Source organism: Myodes glareolus, chromosome 6, assembly GCF_982192425.1.
Source record: "Myodes glareolus chromosome 6, mMyoGla1.1, whole genome shotgun sequence".
NCBI lineage: Eukaryota > Metazoa > Chordata > Mammalia > Rodentia > Cricetidae > Myodes > Myodes glareolus.
In genome coordinates this window covers 63308858-63324646 of record NC_142031.1, presented here as the reverse complement: position 1 = coordinate 63324646, position 15789 = coordinate 63308858, and the positions used below count along the sequence as shown (strand labels likewise).

The 15789-nt window shown below is 38.7% G+C and overlaps 1 protein-coding gene across 3 annotated transcripts in view; it reads right to left on the bottom strand.

The window, feature by feature from the left end:
* Positions 1–666: 666 nt before the first annotated feature.
* Gen1 (GEN1 structure-specific endonuclease) overlaps positions 667–15789 on the bottom strand; it is a 30842-nt gene continuing 15719 nt past the window's right edge. For all 3 annotated transcript variants that reach the window (XM_048439713.3, XM_048439718.3, XM_048439717.3), the window contains 9 exons: positions 15304–15377; positions 12156–12244; positions 11112–11262; positions 10438–10474; positions 10232–10312; positions 9241–9371; positions 7645–7706; positions 4276–4419; positions 667–3572 (listed from right to left, as the gene is read on the bottom strand). In XM_048439713.3, coding sequence (XP_048295670.3) covers positions 2257–3572; positions 4276–4419; positions 7645–7706; positions 9241–9371; positions 10232–10312; positions 10438–10474; positions 11112–11262; positions 12156–12244; positions 15304–15377 — 2085 coding nt within the window. In that variant the 3' untranslated portion in view covers positions 667–2256. The remainder of the gene's footprint in view (positions 3573–4275; positions 4420–7644; positions 7707–9240; positions 9372–10231; positions 10313–10437; positions 10475–11111; positions 11263–12155; positions 12245–15303; positions 15378–15789) is intronic.

Below are 15789 nucleotides of genomic sequence, written 5' to 3'. Positions count from 1 at the left end.
GAGGATAACTACATGTTTTTCTTTAGGTTCACCTTCTTATTTAGCTTCCCTAGGATCACGAATTATAGGCTCAATGTTCTTTATTTATGGCTAGAATCCACTTATGAGTGAGTACATACCATATTCCTCTTTTTGGGTCTGGGTTACTTCACTCAGTAAAGTGTTTTCTATTTCCATCCATTTGCATGCAAAATTCAAGATGTCATTGTTTTTTACCGCTGAGTAGAACTCTAAAGTGTATATGTGCCACACTTTCTTTATCCATTCTTCCATTGAGGGGCATCTAGCTTGTTTCCAGGTTCTGGCAATTATAAATAGTGCTGCTATGAACATAGTTGAACAAATGCTTTTGTAGTATGATTGGGACTCTCTTGGGTATATTCCCAAGAGTGGAATTGCTGGGTCCTGAGGGAGGTTGACTCCCAGTTTCCTGAGAAGCCGCCACACTGATTTCCAAAGTGGTTGCACAAATTTGCATTCCCACCAACAATGGATGAGTGGTCCCCTTACTGGACATCCTCTCCAGTATAGGCTATCATGGGTGTTCCTGATTTCAGCCAGAAGAATGAATTCTTCAATTTTCCCAAGATTTGTTATTTTGTTAAATTTCTATCTGAATAATGAAATCAGCTTGCCATGTTCTGGGGGAAATAAACAAACATGAAATTGATGGGACTGGATTAAAACCAAACCGTTTATTTGTTTTTCCACACAGAGTTTCTCTGTGTAGCCTTGGTTGTCCCAGAACTCAGAGATCCGTCTGCCTCTGCCCAAAGAGTGCTGGGATTAAAAGTGTGCACCAGCATCACCTGGCAGAACTGAGCAGTTTAAACAGCACACCGGGCTACGCCTTCTGACCCAGGAATCTGAGATGTCTCTTTTTCTTTAGACGTTTTCTTTTCATTCACTGGTTTTCACTATTAATTCTAAGTTTTGCCATCTTTATTGTGTTCACTTTCTTTCTCTCCTTCCTTTCTTTTCTTTTGTTTTCTGAGACAGGGTTTCTCTGTATAACAGCCCTAGTTGTCCTGGAACATGTTCTGTAGAGCAGGATGGTCTGGAACTCAGAGATCCACCTGTCTCTGCCTTCCAAGTGCTGGGATTAAAGACGTGGTCACCACATCTGGCTTTTTTTTTCTTTTTTTTTTTTTAATTAGCTGTTTTAATGGATTGCTAAGATCTTCGACTTTCAGACTCCGGTCACTTACAAACAGCCATGCTGTCTCTTTTAAAATCCAGACGCTTCTAGAATTTTTTAGTACAATGTACGAAAGACTCAGTATCTGTAGGGACTAAAGTCAATATAGCATACAAACTAATTTTAAAGCAAAAGGGAACAGTTTTGTACATTAAAAACAAAACAGACAAACAGAAATATAAGATCCAAACTAGAAAGCAATGGTGGGACTCACACCCTTCCTATGTGAGTCCCGTGTGATCCTTTTGATTTCATACCTGGTTTTGGACGCATTCTCCACCTGCAGTGCCCGTGCACTTCCGAATGCATGCAAGGAACAGCTTTGCTTACCCAGATTTTATAAACACACTTTACTCCACAGCATCCTCTTCTTCCATTTTCATGTCTCAAACACGACATTATTAAAAGTGGAAGAACATGCTAATGGTGCTTTAACATGAGGAGAAAATATAGTCATTAGGAAGGCCCAATAGAAGGCACTGCAATACAATTACAATGTGTTACCCTCTTGGGAATAAGCTAGACTGTAACAAATGCTTTAGAAGCTTACGTAAGAAGAACTAAAAATGATAGCAAATTTACTCTATCAAAGAATACACTAATATGTTAAAGCTAGATAATAATCAGTAAGGACATTTCAAGAATGGTAAAATGCTCTAAAATATACAATATTTGAAGCTGTCACCATATTTTGTAATCAAAGTTTTTCTGTAATCAAAATTAATCAGCTTTTGTAATCAAAATCACAATTTTTTGAAAAAAAAAACCAACAAAAAACACTTTGCAATCAAAGTTTTAACTTTTTTCTTCCTTAACTAACTCAACTCAGACTGGCCTAAAACTCTCCATGTAGTAGAGGACGACACTGAGCTCCCAATCTCGGGGCTCCGTGCACCTCCTAAGCGCTGTGATTACAGGCACGAGCCACATATGGCCGCTCCATTGTAAATCACACTTGGATTACAACAGTGCACAATCATGCCCACTCTCTGCCCAACATGAGCCGGACCACACCACCTGTCTTCTGCTAATGCTGACAACGCTCAAATAAATTAAACTTAAGTATGATAAAGTCTACTGGAAGTGTTCTGGAGCCTGAGTTTTAACCTCTGGCATAAAGGGAGAGGACTTTCCAAACAGGCAGCAAAGCCCTCATCTTTTTTATGACAGTGTAGAAAACTTTGAGTCCCTTTTGCTGGATCGGAAGACCAGTTTTCTCCATCTTCAGCTGTGGTATAGGACTCTGTATGGAGTTTGGTTTCTTGAGCATCGACTTTAGGATTTTGGAGTGTGTCTCTGACCTGGGCTAGGCTGAGCTTCTGAGAACTGGGTTTCAGTTTTGGAGCAGTACACTTAGTTTTCCAGGACACTGGAGCACTTTCGTCATCTGAGGAATCTCTTTTGAGGCAAACACTGTTCTTCACAAGGTTCTTAGCAGTTTTCTCAACAACTTTTGCATTACGAGGTAGAGCAGAATTTGAGAGCCCAGCTTGAGGACTGGAAGTCTCTACTGTTGTGTTCTCAGAATAAGGTATGGAAGCATTCACTGTAGAGTTCCCTTGAAGGAGTTTGTTGTCAAGTCCTTTCAAGTTTTTGGATTCTTTGTGCAGTATTCCTGGAAATTCCTTTGAGAAATTTGATAAACAAACAGAGCTACTGTCAGTAACACAAGAACCTTTTACTTTTAGGTGCAAACTTTCCAGGTTAGCCTCTGCTTGTACATTATACTGAGGGCATGACGATTTCATATGGATTCGTTCCTTGAGAGGCAAATCGTGAAGATGTAAACCAGCAATGCCAGGAAGTAGATGTTCTGCACGACTAGCCTTTTGAAGGTCTCCACCCAGCACTTCATTGTTTGTGGTGCATTGTTCTGATTTGTGTGACAATTGTTCTGGGGTATTTTCAAAGCCAGGAAGGATGGCTGATGACTCAAGTTCCGACTGTAAATCTTGAGACAAAGTGTTTCTTTGAACAGCTGGAGAATTACTAAAAGAAGTACCTTCCCAGTCAATGGTACTCAGCTGGAGATCAGCAATCGCAGAAATATTATGGGATGAAGAGCTGGGCTGACTACATTCTGAAACTAGAAAATTACTGACATCTTTACTTTGCTTTCCAGAAGAAGGTCTTGGAGAAGGCATGGAATGTTCTTGCAAATTCAGACAGGGAGCACTTTCAGGGAAAAGAAAACTACGCAAGGAGGGAGAAGTAGATTCCTTGAGGGAAACAGGGTCTGGAGAAATTTCCAAATTCATTTTGGGGTGATGCTTGGGAAAGACTTCACATGTAGGTTTTAAAGTCATAAGTGACTGAGAATTGAATACATTATTCGGTTCTGGTAAACTGTTTCCTTTAGGCTTAACTTTCAAACCTGAAAAGAAGGAAAAACATATAATAAATACTCCTTTCCTTAACTTGGGGGGGGGGGGAGCCTCAAGCAAGCAAAAATAAAAACAGTACCCTAAACCAAATAGCTAAACCAGTAATTTATGTAAGTCCCCCACCCCCACCCAGCAGCCAGTACATTTCTGGAAACACTATTAGTTTTCTCTGGGAAATGTCATTATTGAGTTACTTCCCTCACTGAATTCTGAGGAATAAAGAATATGCACTTATAACACAAGGTCTATTAGCAGGAGCTATCCTAAAGCTGATTAGCATTAATGTTACAGCACACAATTAGTCTGTATTTAACTTATCCAAGTTAGTAAACAAAGAACATACTGGTGGACTCCCAACATTTTAGTTTTAAAAGGAAGTGTAAGTGGAAGCACACCTGGCTGGTGTCTGGAAGGTGCTAGGGTGTGATTGTTAGCGAGGCAGTATCAGGAAATAAAGCATACGAAGATGCAGAATCAAGAACATGGCCCTTGCTCTTTTTTCCACAATGCTGGTGCACTACAGAAGAGCATGGTTTTTGCTCTTGGTTTACACAACGCTGGTGCATTACAGAAGCAAGAGCTCGGCCCTTGCTCTTGGTTCACACAACACAAGTGTGCTATAGAAGCAAGAGCATGGCCTTTGCTCTTGGTTTACACAGCGCTGGTGCCCAGCAGAAGCCGCACAACACTTACTCTTCTGTTTCTTCCTTTGGGTTTCTGACTGTTGTTTCTGGTAGACAGCAACGACCTCAGGATAGGCTGCTTCAAACAGGGATGCTTCTTCGATGGTAAGGGGATCCAGTTCCCCAGCCTCTGTGTCTTCCACAGCATAATGTTCTAGAAGATTAAAAATACAGCAAAGCAGACAACTAGAGGTTTAAGAACTGAAGCTGGGCGGTGGTGGCACACACCTTTAATCCCAGCACTCAGGAGGCAGAGACAGGCAGATCACTGCATTCAAGGCCAGCCTGGTCTACAAGAGCTAGTTCCAGGACAGGTTCCAAAGATACACAGAAATCCTGTCTCAAAAAACCAAACCAACCAACCAAACCAAACAAAACAACAAAGAAAAGGTTTAAAAACTGTTTTCCAAGTAGTTATCAGGAAAACAACACTGTCTAAAAATGAGCAGGTAATTCACCGCAAATCTTGCTTTACAACATGGCCACTTCTCGGTTTGTTATTTCTGATAATTACATACAGGCATAGAATGAGTCCCGGTAACTTACTACGGCCACCTTATCACTCTTGCTGGTTGGCTCTTTTCTCCCACCTACCGTCAGGTATTTGTAGTTGTTGCTTTTTGCTTATAACAAGTCTTCTTTTAAAATTTTATTTATTTATTATATATACAGTGTTTTGCCTGTACCCAGAAGAGGGCACCAGATCTCATTATAGATGGCTGTGAGCCACCGTGTGGTTGCTGGGAATTGAACACAGAACCTCTGGAAGAGCAGCCAGTGCTCTTAACCTCTGAGTCATCTCTCCAGTCTGTTGTTTTTAAAACTGGTTTTATTTTCTTTTCCTAGGAGAACTGAAAGGGAGATCTCGTTTTAACATTCAAACTTTAAATTCTCTTGTTTCAGAAATAGAAATGTCAGCTGAGAGAACAGAAAACTTTCTTTAGATAAAATGTTAAAATTAGAGATAAGGAATGGGATAAACAACTTCCCAGGACAAAGAGCTTCCTGTGTACCAGGCAAGCTACACCTCCATATTCTCAGGCCTGGTCTTGAATGCCTGTTTTCCACTTCCATCTATTTTCCTGCAAATTTCATAACTTTATTCTTCCTTAAGGCTGAATAAAATTCTAAAGTGCACATGTACTAAATTCTCTCATTATCTAGTCATTTACTTACAGACACTTAGTCTGTTTCTTTTCTCATGCGGATGGATGCAGCATCAGTAAATACGTGTGTGTGTGTTAAGTATCTCTCTGGAAGTGCAGTCCTCTGAGAATTTGCCTAGGGTTGATATAGCTGGGTCCTGTTTAGTTTATTTTCCCCTAATTTCTTTGAGAAACCTCTGTACTGATTTACACAGTGGCTGTACTAATTTACACTTCTACCAACAGTCACTAAAGGATTTCTCTTTTTCCACATTCTCAACCAGCATTTGTTGTGATTTGTTTGCTTCTGACTGGGATTACATGGAACCTGAAAGTGGTTCTAATTTGTACTATACAGGGGCCTATGGCAGAGGGGGAAAGGCTTCAAGGAAGTGGTGTGGGAGGGCAACTGAACACATAATATAAAAGCAAAAAGGGTTATACTGGAGGTGGAATGGTATAAATAGGGAGTTGGAGAGGGGAGAATATCCCTGTGTGAACCAGAAAACATAGTATATATGAAAATGACATAAGGAAACATTAGTTTGTAAGTTAGAAAAAAGACTTATAAAGAGGATATAAAGTATTGCTTTGATAGATCTGACCACACTGTTCTGGTGAGGATGTGGAAGGACTTAAGAAGTCTGCTTAAGCTCTGGGCTGTCCTGTAGGAGCTTAGAAGATAAGAATGTCGAGAGCTGCAGAGGACGGAGGTCTGGCTTCTGTCGTTTCAGGAGGAAATTTGAGAGTTCCTTAAAGACTCTCTGGGGGCCATGTGCTATTTTGAACTAAAAATCCGTGGTCCTGGTTACTTGGGGCCAAAAAATTAGCTGTGATTAACAAGAGACCAGCACCCTGAAGTAAAACCTTTGTATTACTGGGAAAATTGATGCTGCTTAGCTGGGGATGAGAAATTAGTGGCGATAAAGAAAAGAGAATCATTGAGTAAGATCTTTTGAGGTAGTTCCTCTGGGACAACACATGTAGTCTGAGTTCCAGAGGTGGCCATGGTCATGGTTGTTCCTTGTGTGGGCAGCTTGTATTGGTTATGTGTATTACTCTCTAGGTGATTTTGAGGAAACAAAGGGGTGGTCATGAAGAGATGCTGATACTTGGCACTTTGAGAAGCCAGAAGAGGCCATAGGTGTAGCCTTAGTAGCAGTTGAAGGCCCAGAACTGAAGGGGTCATGCAAAGAAGCTGAGGCCACTGGTGAAAGTGTAGCCCAGTGGCAGCAGGAGATCCCAGTACTGTGGAAGGACTGCCATGGGCAACAGCAGCTGGGGTGTGGAGCCGGCTGGAGCCTAGGAGACAAGCTGTGTGTGCTGTCGGCTGTGGAAAGCACTTTAGGTGAGCCCAGAACTGCTAAATCCTGAACTGCTGGACTTTGGTTTTGTTTTAACCTAACTATGACTGTCCCTGGCTTTTCCCTGATAGAATAAAGAAGTATTTAACTTATTTTAATTTTACAGGAGCCCACAGTTGAGAGATTTTGGACTTTTAAAGAGATTTTGGAGTTTTCCAGAGACGTGAAATTTTAAAAGAGAAGTTGGATTTATTTTTAAAGAAATGGAACTTTAAAAGCGTTTGAGTTGGTAAAGTCTGTAAACTTTTATGCTTGTATTGCATTTTATATTTTGTTATTTTTAAAAATGAGATAGCAGAAAACTGAGTCCTGCAAATTTCTCTCCAACCTCCACATGTACACCGTAGCATGCCCATGTGTGGTCCCTGGCCCCCTGCACACAAAAGGATGGAGTAAAACTCCACGAATCTTGAGTCACGTCCATTGCCTCTAGCTTGGAAGCTTAGCCAGGTCTTTCACTATTTTTACATTGTAGCAAAAGTACAAATTACTATAGAAACTAAATAGGATAAAGGGAAGGGAGGAAACGCTCTCAGGACTCTCTGGCCTCAAGCGCTTTAGAAACAGCTGACTGTGATAATCCAAAGACAGAGCACTTGTGGAAGCAATTTTTAAAGAAATTTGAATCACAACATTTCCAAAATTAAAGAAATGTCAAAGGCATTAAAAATAAAGGCACTTGAATTGAAGTTTATCACCTTGATTAGTCAAGATCTATTTAAAATAGGTAAAATAAAAATATAATTCATAGTGCATATGATATTTTTCATGACTTTTCACAAGCATGTATGCTTTCTAAACATTCACTCTCTACTTCACATTTGGATCAAACGCCGTGGATCAGACATTCTGTGTACAATGAATACATACCAGGCTTTCCCCATTCTATTTCAAGGCAACGAACTCCATTTCTGATTCGGGGCTTAACAACTCTGAAAAATAAATTCATATACTGAGGTCTATTTGTACAAGCTATTTGTAAAATTTTAGTTTCTACACTTCAATTTCCATCCATATTTATTCTAAATAAAGATATACATTTATTCATTTTATTTTATTTGTGAGTGTTTTACCTGCATGTATGTAGGTGTAGCAGCTGCATGCCTGATGCCCAACGAGGTCAGAAGAGGGACTGAGATGCCCTGGAACTACACTGACAGATGGCTGTGAACCACCATGTGGGTTCTGAGAATTAAGCTCAGGTTCTCTGCAAGAGTAGCAAGTGCTTTTAACCTCTGAGCCATCACTCTAGTCCCTCAATATTTTATCATTATTGTGTAGTATTGCTTTTCCCATGATTTCTCTTGGAAATTCTATGTTACAGTACTTTGGTACTTTCTTATTAAACCTTAAGTCTTTGTTTTTGAACTTTGTATACATATTTAGTATTTTCTTATGAAAATTATTATTACTACTTATTCAATGCAATATGCATTTTAATAGATAAATTTAACCCACTTACGTTTATTAGGACTAGTGAGAGTTGGACTCATTCATAAATTTTATGTTTTCTTTTAGCAATGTTTTTCTTTGCTACTCACTTCCTCCTTCCTATATACTCTTAGTTTGATAGTTTATTTCTTACTTTTACTGTAACTGTTTGAAAGTCAGATATTGTATTTCTAGTAAAACAAACATGCCAATACACAACAAATATAAATAACACTCTCAAAACATGTGCTTAAAGATTTAAGACTCACACTTGGAATATAATCCAAAATGAAGAGCTTTAGTTTGACATTTATTAATCATTAAAATTATGTGAGTATAATTATGCAGGTGAATAATTTCACCCAGTTCATACTGACCCAAGTTTGAGTTCACGTCCTCCTCTGGCTTCACTTTGTGTTTGATATATTCTCTTACAGTTTAAAATATTATTCTATATTACTCCATCATTTTGTTTTCTTCTGGTTCACTGAAACAGTTCTTTGTTAAGCCCTGTTCTTTTTACATTTTCTGTACATTTTTATACTTTTTATAAAAGTATACATTTTTAGCATGCATTAGAAGTTGAAAGTATGTTAATACCTGAATTTACTATGTTGTCTTGAGTGTGAGGCCTAAATATGCTTTTAATTTTCAGGCTTTCCTCCACCTTTGGAAAACAGCTAGTATACACTCGGGGAGAAATATTAACACTTCCAGTCAGCAAATATTCTATTGGAAACAGTCTTTATCACAAAATTCCTTTTTCTAATAGCTTAAAAAATAATTTTTTAGATTTAGTTATTTTATATGTATGTATATTTTTACATGCATGTATGTTTGTGTACCACAAGCATGCACAATGCATCAGAAGTCAGAAAAGGGCATCAGATACCCTGGAACTGAAGTCACAGATGGTTGTGAGCTACCAGATGGATGCTGGGAAGCAAACCTAGGGCCCCTGCGAGAGCAACAATTGCTCTTAACTGTCAAGCCATCTCTCTAGCCCCAACAATACAGCTCCTTAAACTACATTACCTAATTGGCTGTAGTTGACTAGAGTTTTTTCTTCCAAGTTTTCTTTCTGTCATGTCATAGCGGGTCAAAAGCACCAACAATTTCTCACATGCATAGTGACTGGGCCATTCCATTTTTTGAGCAGTAAATCTCTATAAATACAGTAAAAATAAATATTAAAACATTTCAAACAAGAAATACTCTCAGATAACATTATCTTTTCTCTAAGAGTAATGTTAATATAATATTAATGAGAATATTCCCTAAAAAAACAAAAAACAACAACAACAAAAAACACCCAGCTCCCTAAGGATGATGAAAGAATAAAGTGTTTGAGAGGGTTCTCTGTTCAGAAGGCAGGTGAAGTGCCTTGACCTCTCTTAGGTCATTTTTCTATCTTTAAGTGAAGAGAAGGTAATCCTGTTGACAAGTTATGTAGATTAAGTGGGAAAATACTTAATTCATTATTATTATAGTTGTTAACGAGGTAGAGTGTAACTAGATTTACTCAGCCATCCTTTCCCCCCAATTACAACATCAAGGGTTAAAATACTCTCCTTTAATCCTTATGGTGACTTGATGAGATGGTAATATTATTTCTATTTTAAGGATATTTCACATTTAGGGTCATATAGTATATTTGAGCATAGCACCCCATGTCCCAAGCCCTTCTTTCCCAGATATATTCCTGAATTCAATGTGTCTATACCTGGTGACTGACAATCTTCTGAGAAGCAGCTTATAGCTATCTGTCTTAGTTTTGATGTGTCCTTTTATACACTGAAGTTAATATCCTTCTGATCTTCCTCATATCTAATTTTACTTTTTTTTTTTTTGAGATAGGGTTTCTTTGTAGTTTTGAAACCTGTCCTGGAACTTGCTCTGTAGACCAGGTTGGCCTCAAACTCACAGAGATCTGCCTATCTCTGCCTTTTGAGTGCTAGGATTAAAGGTGTGCACCACCACCACCCAGCCTAATTTTACTATTAAGTAAGGATTTATTTTCAGATACCTGAAACAATAATAAATCAGGTCTTTGATACCTGACGGGTTTTAACATTTTATCCTTATTCAAAAGGAATTCTTGAACGACCTAAGTGTAAAAAAACAAAAACAACAAAAAAACAGGAATGAGAACTTCAAAATATCTTTTATTATTATAATTAATTTGTTATTTATTTTATTTAAAAAATAAATATATAATTGGATCATTATTACCTCATAGAATGGAAATCCTTTGCAACTGCAAGCTTTCCTGGAGATAAATCACACATATTATCAAGACAATCAAAGAATTAGACAGACTGAAATTGCATCCAACCTCGTTTTATAACAAATACCCACGTACAGTATCTTATATACAATTTCCAAGCCTCTCTTTGGAAAATTATTAAACCGCTACCTTCTCAGATGAATTTTATCTTTATTTTTATGTAATACTTATTTATTTATGTGTGTGTGTGTGTGTGAGTTTGTCTGGGCAAACGTGAACAGCACACGTGTGGTGGTCAGAGAACAGCTGGCTGAAGCAGGTTCTCTCCTCTACCATGTGCTGTGGTGACTAAACTCAGGTCACTGGTGTAGCAGCACCACTTTTACCTGCTAAGCCATCTCATCAGCTCCTTCGATGGATGATTTTTTCCCCCCTTTGGTTTTCCTGAGACAGAGTCTCACTATGTAACTCTGGCTGGCCAGGAGCATGCTATGTAGACCAGGCTGGTTTCTCTGCCTCCCAAGTGCTGGGATTAAAGGTGTGTGCCACTGTGACTGGTCTAGATGGATGACATTTGTCTTAACAGAATCAACAACACAGTGTGTGAGGCATGAAGTAAATCAACCTCAAGTTCTATACAAGTCATAAAAAAAGCATTAAGTAGCTCAAAACAACTTACTTTTTAATATTGTTTTCTATTTCATTTAGTTGCCTACTATGGTTTGTCTGGTGCCATTCACAGGGACAGTGGTATTCATAATCGTGTGGTTCACAGTATCTATCACTGTTACATAATGCGCATCCGTTACGTTCGTGATCCTTAGGGGAACCTTTTTGGAGACACAAAGATGTATGACTTTTACTGCTTTGCAGAATAAGTTTTAACATATACTTTTTTTTCTCTTGCTATCTAAAATTTCAAAATTAATATTATCTGTGCAGCCGGTTGAAAGAATAATATACACCAGAGTGGTTCTGAGGACAAATTATAACTTACTATCACGATACTGCTCACAGCATACTCATTATTTGAAGTACTAATTAATTTATGTTCAATAATGGAAAACTTTCTGGTTTATAGTAGCTATAAGGTAGGAAAGTCGAATGTAATTATTAGTAGGAAAGATTATTCCCTTAATAATTCAAGAAATGGTTTCTTTATTGAAAAGACTGCCCACTTTGTGTCCCTTGTCAGTTACTCAGAGCTGCTTTAAACTATATGGAAAAGGAACTATCACTGCAGCTCAGGTGTGGGAGGGGCCCTCGCTGTTTAGGGACACCTTTTGGTTTTGTTTGTTGTTGAGTCAATGCCAGAGTGCAGGGCTGTGAATCCCTTCCAGTTGACCAAAGGTCAAAGAGTTCAGGCCTGTGCTTGATCCTTCAAGGTTAGGACAGGAGGTTTGATCCAGGGAGTGGCTGCCTACAGGATGCTTGGTCTAAGGTGTGGTCCTTGCTTGTCCTGCCTAAACAACTGAATACTTAACTCAGGACAGTGACTTGCTGTTTCAGGTATTGAAGAGGTAAAGACTCTGTTTGCTCTCATCATGATAAACAAGTCTTTTGCCTTTTTCTCCTCTTTAGGTTTGGGGTATATAAAGCATATGAAAAATGAACACGGGCAGATTCAGTATTCACTGGGTTGCCCTCCCGAAGTATGAGGAGCAAGACTGTGAATGTAGACTCAGACTCCAATGCTCTGGAGGAGTGTCCTAAGCCTGCTTACCTGGATGGGAACACACAGAGCAGTGAGCTATGCTTTTAGCTGCTGGTTGTAGAGTAGAGGAGCAAGGTTCTTCAATCCACTGGTTAAACCTTTATTAGAAAATGGGTTAAAAATTAAAAACAGAAGAAAATGAGGTAATAAAAGAACATTCTCAAATGTCAATTTATCCTATTCCCTTCAATCTGTCAAATTATTTTGTCCTTGCTGGTTATAAACCCACTGGCGTGGCCTGGAAAAATGCTATTTTCTGTAAGCTTTACAAGTGGTCCCAGGTAGAGAAGAATTGCAAAGGGAAGCAGAGTGTGCATATGTGATTGTCTGTGCAGATGTATATCTAATCACTGCCATTCAGCCTTTTTGTCCTGTTTGATGAGTTTGTGACACAGCAATATATGGGAAGAATAATTTATATTTGTCCTTTCCCATATTGTTACTGTATGCCAGAGTATAGAACAGGCAGAATTAGATGCATGTTCACTATTTTTAAATGGAAATAAGGATAAAGAGTAATATGTTTGTACAAATAAAACATTGTTTTCAGATAAAATTTTAATAAATATATAATTTAAAATGCTAATCAATTTTGTGATGGTCTGTCCTGTCTCTTTAAGAGACAAGCCACGCCCACTCTCTCCCCATCCGCTGAGGCAAATTGATCTTCAGCTTCCAGCCTGAGTCTTTTCTGTCTCCCTTTCGAAGAGGCAGCTTCTGCTTCTCCCCACTTCTCCCTTTCCCTCTTCGGTCCCCCATTCTGTTTCTCTCTCTCTCTCTCTCTCTCTCTCTCTCTCTCTCTCTCTCTCTCTTTCCCTGCTCTCCTCCTTTTCCCTTCCATAACCCACGAAATAAATATCTAACCTTACTCTGCATGGCATGTCTATCCTTCTGTCTCTCCCCTGCTGCCCAGGACCAGCCTTTGGAGATCTGCAGCATGGTCTTAAGGCCACTCCCGCTGCAGTCACTCAGGGCTCCACAGCATTTCATTTTTAGCACTACAACTTTCCTTTTCTTAATTTGTTGTATACAAATGGCAAAACATTTTTGTGTAATGCAAGGTTTTAAGAAATGTATGCAACTGTTAAAATTTTGAGTAATAAAATTTTTGGTTTTGCATAGTTTCAAGTTAACATAATTCTATCAAGAAGACCTAGATGGTACTCATAAAACACTGAGTTCTCAGGGTAATGTGTAGTACTGAGGTAAATAAATAACTATTGGAAATTCTGACTCATTTACTGTCAAAAATAACTAAAGTATTCTAAAGTAGTATTCTAAAAATCTGTATTACTAGCTTCTGGATAAATGATAGAACTTCAAAGATTAGAAAATAGGAAAAAATAATGTAAATTATTAAAATGAGAATGGATAATAATAAAAAATTCTGATCATTTTCAAGTGTAAACACCATGTTTAAATGTTGCCAAAAAATACATATTTGCTGACACTATTTCAATAAGAGTAGCTCAGAGTTAGATAAGTACCATCTTTACTTGTGTTTCATTCTTTATTTCAAGACAATTTTGAGAGTTTCTTTATTTATTCCCGTGTCAAATTATAGCATTTCTGCCCTGTTTTGGCACAATAATCACAGAGGTCCTTCAGCAACTTACTGAAGACTTTGCTCTACCAACAGCTTTATAGCTAAAAGAGAAGCATTGTAAGACAGGGTACAGAGATTTGTCAGTCATTCCTTCACTTCTGCCACCTTTTCTTCTGAGAAATACACTACCTCAGACCTACTGAGGGTTGGTCAAGACTATGTTCAGCCTCCCAGGTTTCATTTCTTTCTTATTTTATAGCTTACTGTCACTAATCTTAATTTTTATAAACTATTGCTTTCATCAAGGATATGTAATTCACAAGTTTTAGGAGAATTTAAGTCATTTACAAATTTCAGTATAATCTATATCTTAACTGGACCGTCATTTGTAGAGCTCAAATTATAATATATTACTAAATATATAGCAGCAAGACAAACAATAAGGCCAAAGTTTTTAATATTAAGTTTTACTTATTGTAGTATTGTACATATGCATACCTATACAGTGTGTGTGTGTACATGCTGGTGTGCACGTACACGTGTGTAGACAGACGTGTGTAAGGCAGTGAGACGACAACTCTCAGGTATCAGTTCTCTCCTCCCATCATGGAGTCTAGCAATCAAATGAACCCAGGGAGTCAGGCTTGCACTGTGACTCCTAACATTTGCTGAGTCATATTGTTGGTCCAAAGTAAAAGTTGTTTATCCAAAGTTACTTATTAAATATTTTCAACATGTAGTACTTTATTTATAGAAATTAAATATACTATCAAAGCATTACATACAAAGTTATTTTAATGTTTTCATCTTTACTTGATGCTAATTGTCTAAAACGACCTATGCCCATGGCTATAAGTTACTATATTTGTACTATGTGTGGTGAAGCAAAAGTACATACTTAATGCTATGGTTTAAATAAAAACACTGCGCTGTCCCTGAGTGGTGGCAGTGGGCAGCGGGCCATGAGACCATGCCACAGGTCCCTAAGTGGCAGCAGGCAGCACACTGGGTCCACACCACAGCAGGCCACGAAGGCAGCCAGGTCCCAGGAAGGAAGCCCCTGAGTGGCCCGCAGGTCATGAGGGCCAGTGGTTCCTGCATGGAGCAGCATGGTGGGTGAGAAACCAAGACGGATAGGCATGCCATGCAAAGTAAGGTTGGATATTTATTTAGTGGTTATGGAAGGGAAGGGAAAAGAGGGAAGGAGAGAAGAGAGAAGAGTAGACCAAGGCAGAGAAAGAGAGAGAGAGAGAGAGAGAGAAAATGGGGGGGGGGCGGGAGAAGTCACAGCAGCAGCTACCTCTTGGGGGAGAGATGGAAAGCTTGGGCTGCAGGCAGTGCAAACAGGAAGGTCTGCTTGGGGGGGGAGGTGGTGGTGGGAAAGAGGGAGTGGCGGGCCCTTGTCTCTTAAAGGGACAGGACAGACCATTACACTTAATAGCATGCTTCAAACATATTCATTACCTTCCTCTGGAAGAGTTCAAAATAAATAAGAATTAACCACCAAAAATGAAAACACAGAGTAGTTCAAAAGTAATCATTTCTGTAAACTTACTGCTAAGTCCAACAAGAAAAGTGTCCAGTGTGGAGTAAAAAGCAACACTGAGTTACCTCTGAAGCAAACTTTGACCTTTCAAAATCCGCAGAAGTTTTAACGCTTGTTCTTTTCCAACTCCAGGCACTCCCTTTCATAAAGTGGAGAAACAAACTTGAATGTTAATCTGGAGTGATGGGATGCATATAGAGGTATAACAGTTATCTCTGCTTTTTACACAGGGTATTTAACAAACAGTTATCTTCCTAATTCTTATCCTCTATGAAGAAAAGGTAATACAGTGTTAGGAGCCATGAATGGATTATCTCAGTAATGATGCTCCTTAGCAGCAGCAACAATAGTACTGCACATGTGTGCAGCTAGACAGCTATGATGAACATAGAGAGCTAAAAAGTAGGTAAAGCCATAATAGAAGCTAGCACTGCTATAAAACAAAAGAGGAACTCTTAAACTTCTTTGAGAGGTTACCCAAGCGTACATGTCAATCTCTTTGAGGCTGAAGCCTTGGGAACACTTAACTGAACTCGCCTTTGTAATGTTTA